Source organism: Juglans regia, chromosome 6 (genome assembly GCF_001411555.2).
Source record: "Juglans regia cultivar Chandler chromosome 6, Walnut 2.0, whole genome shotgun sequence".
Taxonomy (NCBI): domain Eukaryota; kingdom Viridiplantae; phylum Streptophyta; class Magnoliopsida; order Fagales; family Juglandaceae; genus Juglans; species Juglans regia.
This window is the reverse complement of record NC_049906.1, coordinates 22,617,690-22,630,699: the sequence shown is the minus strand read 5'-3', so window position 1 is coordinate 22,630,699 and position 13,010 is coordinate 22,617,690. Positions and strand designations below refer to the sequence as shown.

General features: G+C 35.9%; 1 protein-coding gene across 3 annotated transcripts in view; it reads left to right on the top strand.

Annotated features, from left to right (window-relative positions):
* Positions 1-1,368: 1,368 nt before the first annotated feature.
* The window catches only part of LOC108998354 (zinc finger CCCH domain-containing protein 37), a 29,091-nt gene continuing 17,449 nt past the window's right edge, over positions 1,369-13,010 (top strand). For 2 of the 3 annotated variants that reach the window (XM_018974888.2, XM_018974887.2), the window contains exons 1-6: positions 1,369-1,870; positions 3,637-3,884; positions 8,734-8,793; positions 8,899-8,976; positions 9,068-9,127; positions 9,219-9,437. In XM_018974888.2, coding sequence (XP_018830433.1) covers positions 1,519-1,870; positions 3,637-3,884; positions 8,734-8,793; positions 8,899-8,976; positions 9,068-9,127; positions 9,219-9,437 — 1,017 coding nt within the window. In that variant the 5' untranslated portion in view covers positions 1,369-1,518. The remainder of the gene's footprint in view (positions 1,871-3,636; positions 3,885-8,733; positions 8,794-8,898; positions 8,977-9,067; positions 9,128-9,218; positions 9,438-13,010) is intronic. The other variant, XM_018974889.2, reaches the window with a different exon arrangement.

Sequence of the window (13,010 nt, the reverse complement as noted above, 5' to 3'; positions counted from 1 at the left end):
GTGCCCACTATCTTGCATCAAATATCGCAAACTACTCAGAGAAGCAATTCCAAATATCTCATGGGGAAAAATATGAAAACTCAGAATCCATGACAAACACAAACTCCTTTTATGGAAAATACTTTGGGATATTTTGCCAACAAAAGAGCGCCTCAAAAGGTTCATTCCGAACATTCATTCCATAAACTGTCCGCTTTGTGATGAAAAAGAAGAGACTCTCCTGCACTTATTCATTGAATGCCCCATAACTAGAATTCTCTGGAGTTGCAGCAGTTGGCCCTTAAATCTATACTCTCTAGCGGTAAATTCAATGAATGATTGGTTCCAGATTATACTATATCCCTAGAAAAAACTTGGTATTTCATCTCAGGAAGATCACCCATTTAAAGTTTTTGCTGGTCTGATTCTAGATTTCATATGGAGGCTCCGAAATGATCAAGTTCATGATTGCAAGGAACTCTTACCTCGCAATCTTTCACAACAGTTGAATCTCTCTTATCAAAAAAATCTTCATGCATGGAAAGAAAAACTTGTATCTAAAGTGGAGAAGAAATGGCAAAAACCTTACATGAATCAGTTATGTATTTCCTTTGATGCAACAATTAGGAATTTTTTCTCTTTGGCTTCAGTTGTAAGCAAAAATTCAACAGAAGAAGTCATCGAAATTTGGATTGAGACAAACTTTTCCACGATCCCGGAAATGGCAGAGGCACTTGCGGCAAAACTAGCTTTAAAAATGGCGGAACACCTCAACCATCCTTTTATCTCTCTAGTAGGAGACTCTTAGTTGGTAATTTCTTCTATTTATAAAGAATAATAGATCTGGAAAATAGCATCTATCTCGGAAGATATTGTAAACTCTTTGAAATCTCATACAGATTGGAGCTTTCACAAGATTGATCGATCCCAAAATCGACTTGTACACTCAGTTACGCAATAGGCAGCTACAAACTCTTTGTTTGGTATAATTCTATTAGATATTATTCCTTCTGCTATTTTGCATATTGATCACGGGAAAGATCCCACTCAGTAGTTTGTAATAGTATTTACCTTTTTACATTATGCAAGCTTGCTTAAAAAGAAAAAGAAAAATAATAATCACTTGAAAATCTTGCTCTAACAACCAACTTTCTAAGGACGGCAAGTGCAAACTCGGAAGGTCGAGTTTGCTAGTCTTTTTTAGTGCTATATATTATACTTGAGCATACCACACTGTTATTTTTATTTTTATTTGAGTAGACCACACTTTTTTCTTAATTTGTAAATATAACAATTTTCATTATCTTTGATTTTTTTAAAAATAATTAAAAGGTTTATCGTAAAATCACCTCATTCTAATCAATAACAATAAAATATAGAATACAAGTAAGTCACAAATTCTTCCGCCTCTCAATCCAATTATGTTCGGATACCACCCGGGAAGAGCAATGTACATGATGGAGGCAGTGGAACCATCGACAGTGTAGTTTCTACTTTCTAGGGTTTGTTTATTCTTAGCGGCTTCATATATTTGATTGGATGGCGAATCCACTCTACGGCTACAATCCTTCGTCCTACGGAGCAGCAACAGCTGCCGCCGCCTCCACAACCTCCGGTCTCTCCGTTTACACGTCCCGTTCTCTTACCGACGCCTACCTCTCCGACCCCACCACGCTCCGCTATTTAGGGTCGGATCTCTCCTCCAAGTACTCCCTTTCCGATCAGCGGCTTCGGACATCCTCATCCTCCACTGCAACCGCCTCCATGTACGAAGCCCTCCGCTACTCCAGCACGCCAAGTGCTGCGGCGCATTTGGTCTCTCAGGGTTCATGGCCCTCCGCTGATGTCGCCGCCGACTCCCTCCTTGCTGGCCTCAAACGCCCCTCTGAAGGTAGCCCTCTCTCTTTCTCTCTCTCTCTCTCTCCTGTCTTCTGTTTGGTTACTAAGTGAAAAATGTAGGGAACAGAAGACGGAAAAGTGAATGCTAGTGATAATATGACATTTATTGATTCTTTTAATTTACCGGCTGACTTTAAACCGGGGGCTCATGGTTGTAAAATTATGATAAATCTCATCTATTTAGGGCTTCAATTTTCGGGAAGGCTTTAGTTGAGGAGCTTCGAACTTGAATGTTTTCTACATTTCCTATCCATTCATGATGATAGAGCCGCTGTGGAGGGATCTTATTCTATTGCTTATCGCTATATTCTATGCTGGGAATGTAACAAAAAATTGCTTCTTAATCTATCGAGAGCCATTTTCATATTCACATTTTTGTCTTCCCACATGCGTGGGTGTGTCTTATTTACGTAATTGTGTTCTGTTTTTAATGCAGACTTTGCTTTAGATTGTGAAAAGTTGCACATACATTATAAGACAACAATGAGAGAAAATAATATTTGCCTATATATGTTGTACTTAGTACTTACCAGTAAAACTTAAGGCAAGCTCAGCCATTAAGCAGTGTTAGTTTTGTGACTTACAAAGCCAAATTTAGTGAGAAATTTATATTATGTCATATGTTGTCTGCAGAATGGTCTCACTTATATTTCTGAGCAATTTGCCACTCGGAATGATAAATTTAGAAAGGAGATAAAATCTTTTTTGATAAGTAGAAAGGAGATAAACTCTGAAGATGAGGAAAGGCTTTCTATTTGAATTCTTGCAATTAGTAATTTGAGAAGCTATACTGTTTTAGTAATCTCAAAATCAAGCTATAAATAATGAATACATTGTAGGAACCTAGAAGTCAAGCCAAGAGGTGACTGCAATCTAACAAAAATCACCATAGCATTTAGTTAAACAACATTCTAAGACTGAGAAAGAGGGAAAGAGGGAAAGAGGGGTCTTCTCTATAAGTTGTGGTTTGGTTATGCGCTTTCTTTTACTAAATTTCATAATTCATTTTACATATTCAAGGGTAAATTGTTGTAATAATAAATACGCGTAAAAAGTTTTTTTTAATAATAATATCATGATAACGACAACGATGATAATACTAAAAATAATGTTAATAAAAATCTTGATAACATGTTCTTTCTTTTTGTTTTTTGTTTGATATATTTAAAGGGTGACCTCTTTGTAGAAAAGTGAGTCACGGAATGTGTTCAAGGAGGCTTGAAGTACTTAGCACAATACAGGCTTGCCTCAAAGTTCAAATTCTTAAAGAAAAGGATTTTATGATATGGGAATCTAGATCGATGAAAGAGTTTATTTGTATTTTACTTTAATGTGTTATGCGTAGCAAGTTTGAAAATTTGGCTGATTGTTTGCTGTTTTATATAAAAAAATATGCTAATTAAGTTTATTTTAATAATTTCATTGTTAGTAAATTATTTTAGTTGCCTATGATTTCATCTTACCCTTATTTGATCTTGTATTAAAGTTATCTTATGATTATATGACTTAAATAAGTGTATGATTTGGCTTGATATATTTTTTCAGTTGTGTATTGAACTACATATAGAAATCACTATTTTTTGATAATTTTACTATTTTGTATCCAATTCCTTATGTTATTGCTACAAAATTTATTCCATGTAAGCTTACAATTAAATGTATATTCTTAGTCCCAACTTATCTTTTAAGACATAATTATATAGTAACATATATGTTTCTGTGGTTTTCTTTTTTATACATGCCTACTATCTACTATAGTGCTCTACCATCAGACTCTTTTGGGTGCCCATTCTGCAATTGGGCAAACTGAAGCTTGGTATTCTACAAACTCTTTAGCCAAGCGCCCTAGATTCGACAATGCAAGCAATTTGCCTATATATCCACAGAGGCCAGGAGAAAAGGATTGTGCCCACTATATGCTCACAAGAACCTGTAAATTTGGAGAGAGCTGCAAGTTTGACCATCCTATTTGGGTTCCTGAGGGTGGAATCTCAGATTGGAAAGAGGTGACAATTTATTGTTATATTCTATGCCTATGGCGATGATATTTTAGTAGAACATGAATCTAAATACTATCATATAATAGTAGTAGTACTTATGCGTTTTAAATTCTATTCCATCGTATAATTATGCTTCAATAGTATGAGTGAAATATGTTTATAAAAAAATCCACATCTTATCAATACCTATATGGTTGGTACTTGAATGGATGATAGACATTACCTTCTTTATAAGAAATTGAGATTTTGTTAAAAGTGCAAATTGATGCAACCCCAATACACAAGAGTATGCAAGAGATATTAGTATCCATCTTAGGGGATTTAAGGAAAGCATACTTGCATAAAATCTACAAAGGTAGGCAAGTGATGATTTGTCATGCAAACATAGAGGCATTTGGACAGGAAAATTTCTAGCTCTAACACTGTCCTCTCTTAATCATCAAAGTGTTGGGCGTTGTGATCTTCCTAGAGACATCACACTAAGTGTAATGGAATCATTTGCTGAACTTCTAAGTGATGAGAATTACTTTCTTGCCCTTTCTAGCAAGCCATAGGCTCCACCACCCCTTTCGAGGCAAGACAACGAAAGAGTAAAGATTGAATCTTAGTTTACATGATCATAAGCCTTCTCTAGATCCAACTTGTGGTGCAAATTAGGAACCCTTGATATGATCATTGTAACCATCCAAGGAAGGCCCAAGCCACATCTGTGTCCATACTCCAAAATAACTAGTCAAGGTTACAATTGGAGCCCTTGTAATAATTATAAATAGGCTTGAATTTCTCATTTCCAAGCAATGTGAGGTTCACTAGCTTTTTTATCCTAGATTGTGTGATTGTGGATAAGAAAGGTTGTGAATTGGATTCCACATTGTTTGGGATGGAGATGTTCAAACCCTTTATAATGATTCCAGCAAAATTGTTTTTTGATAAGTACGATTCCAACAAAATTGTAACCTTGATTAGTCCTTTTGGAGAATGGGCCTAGATGTGGCTTGGGCGTTCCGTGGATTGTTAGAAATGGTATCAGAGCCAATCTTAACCAGATTTGTGGGACTTGAGTCATGTCATCAATGATGAATTTGGTCCAACGAGGACGTTGGGTATTTAAGGTGGGAAAATTGTAATATCCCAACCCCTAGGGGTTGGCTCAATTGGTAAAGGTTTTGGGCTTCGGGGGTATGCTCCCTCTAGGTCTAAGGTTCAAATCCCCTTGGGTGCAAACAATCTTTAGGGACCACTAGACTGGGGGATTTTCCCCTTGAATTACCTGTGGTGCACTTGCGGAAAACTCCTTGCTGAGAGCTTGTGCACCCCTGGGATTTGTTGAGACGCTGTTCTTAGACACCTAGTGCCAGTAAAAAGAAGATTATAATATGTCGGATTGTGTGATTGTGGATGAGGAAGGTGATTAATGGGATCTACATTGCTTGGAAGAGAGAAATTTTAGCCCTTTATAATGATTCCAAGGGGTTCCAATTATAACCTTTTAGTCCTTTGGAGAATGAGCTTAGATGCGGCTTGGGCATTCCTCGTATTACAAATACTATCAGGGCATTTGGTGAGTTGTGAGGATCAAATTTAAGATTTTCCCCTTATTGTAGCAGTCCCTTCCCTTATAGGGTTAGGAATATCATGTTTATAATGTTTCATTGAGCTAGGTTATAAGGGATGGCAATCACAAGGACCTCGGTTCCTTTCCCATGGCCACAGTTGGAATCATGTGTAGGATAAAGGCATTACTCAATAAACTAGGTGCACTCGGGTGAGCCATTCCCCGTGGACCATACAAGATGGCTTGCCCCTGTTTGTAATTATAAGGAAATGTTTTTTTTTTGATAAGTTATATATAAGGAAATTCTCTTCTAGAATGTCAACATGCCTGAGTGATGCACATATTGGATTTATGAATGCAGCAACATTCAAAGTCTATCTTTAGACATCTTAGCAGGGAACTAAGGATCAAGCAAGTATGCATGAAGTGACATTTTGTGGCCTAAATCCATGACAGTTGCATTAGGTATATCACTGGTGTAATGCTCCACATTGATTAAGTCTCACATTGAATGTGTGAATTATGCTAAAAGGTGTATAAGTGACAACTCCCACATATTCTTTACTGGGTGGAATTGGGCTTTATAACGATTTTGCGGAGTTCTAATTGTTTTTACTTTTACTAACTAGTCTTTTGGAGTAAGTACAGATATGGCTAGCATTTTCCTTTAGTCATTACAACTGATATGCAGTCTTCTAGTCAAAATAGTGAAAACAAATCGAGATCAAAGCTCATTGCACATAGTTTTAATATGACTCCGCTTTGGATATTTATGGTTAGCATCAAGTTTAACCAAATGTAACTCTTTGTAATCTTACATTAATTGGTAATTTTTCTTCGGATTAATATTTATCCGAGCCGACTGCTGGATTAAATGTCTTTCATACACTTTTTTTGATAAGTACTAAGGAAAATATCTAAATGAACATAACTATAAAAAAAAAAAAAAATTCTAAATTAACATATTTCATACACTGCACAACTCTATGATAATAAAACATTATTTGCTATCCAGCCCAAAACTCATATGGTTAGTAAACTTCAAAATATAAAAATCTATACTATTTAACATAATAATCATAACTTATATATTTTTTATTATTAAAAGGATAAGATTGCTTTTCATCTCTGATTATCTCTTTTGGCAATATGATAAACTTAAAGATCATGTTGTCCATTGGTGGATTTGGCAAAATAGTGAACCAGCGGAAGATTAATGAGTGGTGTGACATTATCTTGGAATTACACGTGAAATGTGAACCTAACCTAAGTATAAATTCCTATACTTCCCTTTGTGACCTATTGAGTTGCTCTATTATACATTTGCAGTAATGATCAGTATTCTAGACTAGATATGGTGGGTAAAGTCTCTAATAGAGATGAAAAATGATGAGGCTTTTGGTGCTGGTGCGGATTAACTAAAGGTTGAACTCAATTCAATGATTTGTGCCTGGTTGCTGCTGTGTGCTTTCTATGGTGGCATGTTCTTTTGTATTTTTTTGATAAGAAGAAATTTTATTAATAGAATCTAGGCAAAGCCAGAGTACACAGGAAATATACAAGATATATGCCTAGTTAAGAAGAGGGCATGCTCTTTTGTTACCCCTTATTATACCTTCTAATATGATATTGAACTTCAATACGGCATTCCCTTGCTCCAACATGTGAAGATTTTGTGAATCTAAGGAATAGACATACACCCACATATTGTATTGGAGTCCATGTAACATAGGGTTTCATTTTCCCACTAGTCTTTGTTTTCTGATTTTTGCTTGTTGGAAAGGCCTTCAGGGCAACCCCCATTTTGCTGCTGTATGGAGAATGGTTCCTTTATATCTCGTGTTACATTTGGCTTGAAAGGAATGACTGAGTTTTAATGATTGAGAGCGCTCTTTAGATGAGCTCAGAAGTTTCTTCTTTTCACAGCTTATTTCTTTGTGCTTCTGTTATTGTATTCAATGGATCTAGCTTTCATGACTCTCTTGTATGGCTCCTAACTTGTAACTAGGTGTTCTCTTTTGTATACTCCCTATGTAATTGGGCAATGCCTATTTACTTGATTCAGTATACATTTTATTTTACTTATAAAAAAGGGTAGAAGGGGGCAACCAGAGATGACTTCCTTACTTGCGGGTGACCATAGTAGCATTGCTACCCTCTGGAAACTAGATAGGAGAAGCCTAGACGGAGGGAAGTCATAGGCACTCCCTCAAGTCAAGTTTTAGCCATATAAGACTACCACTTCACTAGATAATTCAATGAATCTTGAGGCGGCTAATACCAAGAGTCTAAGATGAATCCATATTCAGATTCAAACCCAGGATCTAGTACATGCTGAACTACTTGGGAGTAGCCCAAGGATCATTGAGCTACCACCCTTGGTGGTTCACTTTCCCACGAGTCAATTGTTTGATAAGATGACCATTTTTTCGAGAGATCATGCTCGTGATGATCTATAATTTGTATGAGCTTTTTGTTTTTTCAAACCCTTGCTATTTTTTTAACCAAAAATTAATATTCCCTTCTAGAAAGTTATGGAATTGTACTTCATGGAGATTTTTATTTTGTTTGAGAAATTGGTTAAAGCATTTGCAATACACATTTTCTTTATAAAAAATGGTGTTAGCAATTCAAATTTTTCTTTATAAGCAATGGATACCTCATCTGCAATTTTCTGCGCATTCGTTTATTTCATTTTGGATTAAATACTAAAATAGTCCCTGTGGTTTGGTTTTGGACAGATTGACGCTTATATTCTAATTTGAAACTTCTTACTCCTTGTACTTTCAGCTTTGATAATTTAGATCCTTCCATTACTGAACTGTCAATACTTTGTTAAACATGCCACATCATCCCTAATGATGGACTGACACCTATAAAAAATTAATATATCATTGCAAGAAATAAAATATAAAAACAAAATTTAAAAACTCATTTTAAGGGAAATAAAACTAATCTTGGGTCACACCCAAGCGCAGCCTGAAGATGTTATTCCATCATTTGGAATGAAGAGGCATGTTTAACAGCGTATTGATGGTTTAGTAACAGAACGATCAAAATAATCAATGTTGAAAGTACAAGGAGTAAGAACTTCAAAATTAGAGGACGGACTAATTTGTCCAAAGCCAAAACACATTAGAATTTAACCCTTTTCGGTTGATGTGAATCTTCTTCTGTATATTCTTTGCTGGATGTCTTTTCTTGTAATTGTTTTGTTTTCTTGATTATATGCTTAAGCTTGTTTGCTGACTGATACTAAAAGAGGGAGAGTGTGCTTAATATGATTTATTTTACATTTAGGTTCCAACTCATGCTACAAGTGAGTCCCTTCCCGAGAGACCAGGGGAGCCAGATTGTCCTGTGAGTAGTTCATTAAACATTTTTCTTCACTCTCTTTTGTTTGTATTTATTGAGCATGTAAAGTCACTATTTCATTGCATGATTGGCGTTTTTCATATGTTTCAGTACTTTCTGAAAACTCAAAGATGTAAGTTTGGTTTAAGGTGCAAGTTTAATCATCCAAAAGATCAATTTGTGACTGTGGTAGGTGCTATTCCCCTGAAATTTTCTAGATATGGCTAGGTATATTCATTTCTTTTTTTACCATGATATAAAAACTTTACTCTGGTTTCAGGGTGCTTCAGAAAATGACGGCACAGCCTTACCTGAGAGGCCATCTGAGCCCCTGTGTGCGGTTAGATATCTAATTATTCTTATCTCCTTGAACATTATTTTCTTTATGTTGTTTATTGGTTTTCATGCTGGCTGTTTGAATCATAAAACAGTTCTACTTGAAGACTGGAAATTGTAAATTTGGTGCAACCTGCAAGTTCCATCACCCGAAAGATATTCAGATACCATTGACTGGACAACAGAATGGTAACGGTGAGCAGACTGAATTAACGATTAGTACAGAGGGAGCAATTGGAGATGCAAAACTTTATAGTCCTCTTGCATACACCCCAGCATCAATATGTAACTCCAAGGGACTTCCTGTAAGACTGGTAATGCACATTTTAATATTTTTGGATTGTTGTATTCCTTCTATCCTGATTTATATGCATCTTTGGTCTAAATAAACGAATTTACATAATTACATTAATATCCATATAAATTTTGATCAAATTTTTCATTAATTGTTTTCCACTTATCATATTTCTCGATAGGTTTAATGCCATTCATCCGCCCTTCTCTTCCCCTTTGCGGGTTGCTATTTTTAGCCTTGCTCTTTAGCCCATTCTATCCTGTCCAATATTAATGCCAAACCTATTTAAGAAGTTGGTTGACATGGGACAAATTTAGAGAATCTTTTTGTGTGCACTCTCAAAGGGCTTTAAAATTGGAAGCTTATTGTTTTTAGGATTTTCCATGGTGAGAGAGAGACAATAGGGTTTGTGAAAATCATTAAGTTTGGGAAAATAGCAGAAGGTCTTGTTTGGGAACTAAAATTTCCCAAAAAGATCATATTATTTTTAAAAAATTTACCTTCATATCTTTTTCAACCTATAATTTTTTTTTTCCCTCTACGATGGAGTAGCAAAACCATAGAGCTCATAAAACAATTCATCAATGGTGGCAAAGTTTAAGGCTTGTTAACTTAGTAAAACACGAAAAGGGTTTTAGTACTTTTCCCAACCGATTTGAGCCATGCATCATGTTCTTGTGTGGCTAAAATGAGCTGATGAGTAGGTAGGATCTCACTCTAACTATTAGGGCAGGCTGGGTATGGGTGTTTAGCAAATAAAGTAAATGGGCAATGAAGAGGCAAAATGGCATTATAGGACTGGAGGGCTGTAATCAATCCGAGCTGAGTCGATCTTTTGGGTTATCGAGTCTAGCTGGCTTTAAATAACTTGAGTTTGAGTTTGAGTTTGAGTTTGAGCTCGAGCTAGCTCGAGCTCTAGCTGGGAGCTTGTCGAGCTGAGCTCAAGTTGATCAAACATGAGCTCGAGCCGAGTTGAGTTTTTTATTGATCTTTGTCTGTACTCTTTAAAGAGCCCGAGCCCGAGCCCGAGCCCGAGCTGAGCTGAGCCAAGTTGAGTTATTACTCGATTTTTGTTTGTACTGTTTTAACTATTTTTTATTTATTTTTGAATGAATTGAATAATTAAAAATACCAAATTACAAAAGAAAAAATAATTAAATTTAATGAAATTTTACAAGTAATGTATAAACCTTATATTGAGTTATAAGATTATAAGGTACGAGGCACTTATGGATTGGGTTTGTGGAAAAACATTAGGAGCCTTTGGGGGACCTTCCGAGGACATGAACATAGACGATGGTTTGCGTGTCTATTTTTGGTTTGATATATGGTGTGGTAAACATTGTCTACGAGATACCTTCCTTGCCATTTTTGCACTTGTAAGAGTAAAGGAGACATCGATTGCCGATCTTCATTCTACAGTAAATGGCACCCCTCAATGGAATATTGACTTCATTAGGGTAGCCCATGATTGGGAGTTGGAGTCTATTACGGAGTTCTTTGCGGCATTATATCCCGCAAGTATTCCACGGGGCTCTGGAGACAAGTTGCATTGGAATCATTCTAAGAAAGATATCTTCTCGGTTAGTTATTTTTATCAAAAGCTCACGAACTCCGGTTTGTCTATGTTCCTGTGGAAGAGCATATGGAAGACGAAAGCTCCTTCAAAAGTAGTTTTCTTTGTCTGGACAATATCTTTGGACAAGATTCTTACCATAGATAATTTGAGGAAATGACAGGTTATTATCCTAGATTGATGTTGTATGTGTAAGAAGCATGAGGAGTCAGTTGATTATCTGCTTTTACACTGTGAGGTGGCCAAGGCTATATGGGATGATTTTTTCTCAAGAATTGGATTGTCTTGGGTTATGCCTTGGAGATTGGTGAATTTCCTCACAAGCTGGAAATGACTACACGGAGATTCTCAGGTAGCGGCAATTTGGAGATTGGTACCAATATGTATGTGTTGGTGTATTTGAAGGGAGAGAAATGCTAGATGTTTTGATGATCAAGAGAGAACAATGGACGAGTTTAAAGTTTTCTTTTTTAAGACATTGTTCCTTTGGGCGGGGGCTATAGTTTGTAATGGACGTAGTGTCCATGATCTTCTTCTTTCTATTGTAACCTTTAGCTAGGCATTTTTTCATGTATACTTCTTGTGTACTTGGGCTTTGCCTATTTCTATGAATATATTATCTTTGATTACCTATCAAAAAAAGGAGTTATAAGATTATAAAATTTTTATGAATACATTTCTTATATGGTTCCTACATTGTAGTATATGAAACTTTAAGTCCTACATACTAACTATTATACATATTATAAAATAGCTACTATAATTAATCACTAAACTACTTAATTAACTAATGTATAATTATGGACTATATTCAATATATAGGCATAAATAACTAGGAATAAGTAATTGGGTTTCATGCTACATATTTAATTATAAAGATTACTATACTTATATTATTACATTTAATTTATATATTTTTTTGATCAGTGTTACATTTAATAAAGTATATGGAAAGTGAAAGTTCCCTCTAAGGTTGCTTTTTTCTATTGGGGGTGGCTTCTTTGGGCAAAGTTTTGACTACTGATAATCTTAGAAGGAGAGGTATGTTTATTGCTGATTGGCGTGTCATGTGTAAAAGGGATGGAGAATCCGTAAATCACCTTTTTCCTTCCTGTGAAGTGACAAGATTCTTGTGGAATGAGGTTTTGAGTTGGACAGGATTACATTGGGTAATGCCTAGAGAAGTGGTGGATTTATTGGTAGGGTGGAAGGGTTTGAAGGGCTGCAGAAGGCGGCGAGGGTTTGGAAGATGATTCCTTCTTGTCTTATGTGGTGCATTTGGCTTGAGAGAAATGGGTGATGCTTCGAAGATAAAGAACGCTCTTTGGGAGATCTTAGGGCTTTTTTCTTGAGTACATTGAGTTCTTGGGCTAAAGCTTTTGTAATGGTGGATAATTTCTGGCTTCTATTTTAGTTTTTCTGGTGTTAGTTTCTTTTTGTTTTTGGAAGTAGTAGGTGTTCCCTTTGTATACGTCCTGTGTACTTGAGCTTATATGCCTATTTCTTTGAATAAAATTATTACTTATCAAAAAAAGGAAATAAATTATACATATATATATTCAACAATTTATGGACGAGCTCTAATCAAGTCAAGTTAACAAGTCAAATTGGGCACAAACGAGCAGGCTTTAACGAGTTTTAACCGAGTTGAGTCTAGTTTAGTCGACTGTGTTTCGTTTACTAATCGAGTGGGTTTCTGCTTTCACGATTAAGCTTCTGTTTTAATGAGTCGAGCTCGGTTCGAGTTATCTGAGCGAGTATCAGGTAAGCAATCGTACGGACTGGTTCATTTATAGCCTTATAGGACCCAAACCATCTATGACTTGCCCTAATCTGCCTAACTCATCTGTTTGCTCTCCTGCTTCCGCTTGTACTTTTTGGGGCTCTACTCCTTTTTGTTTTATTGTCTCTACTTATTGGGAATCTTGGCTCTGAAAACGCTGGGTCATAGTGTTCTTTTTATTTTATTGGTTTAGTTGATTCATGATGTAGTAAAACCAGGGTTTTCCTTGCTAA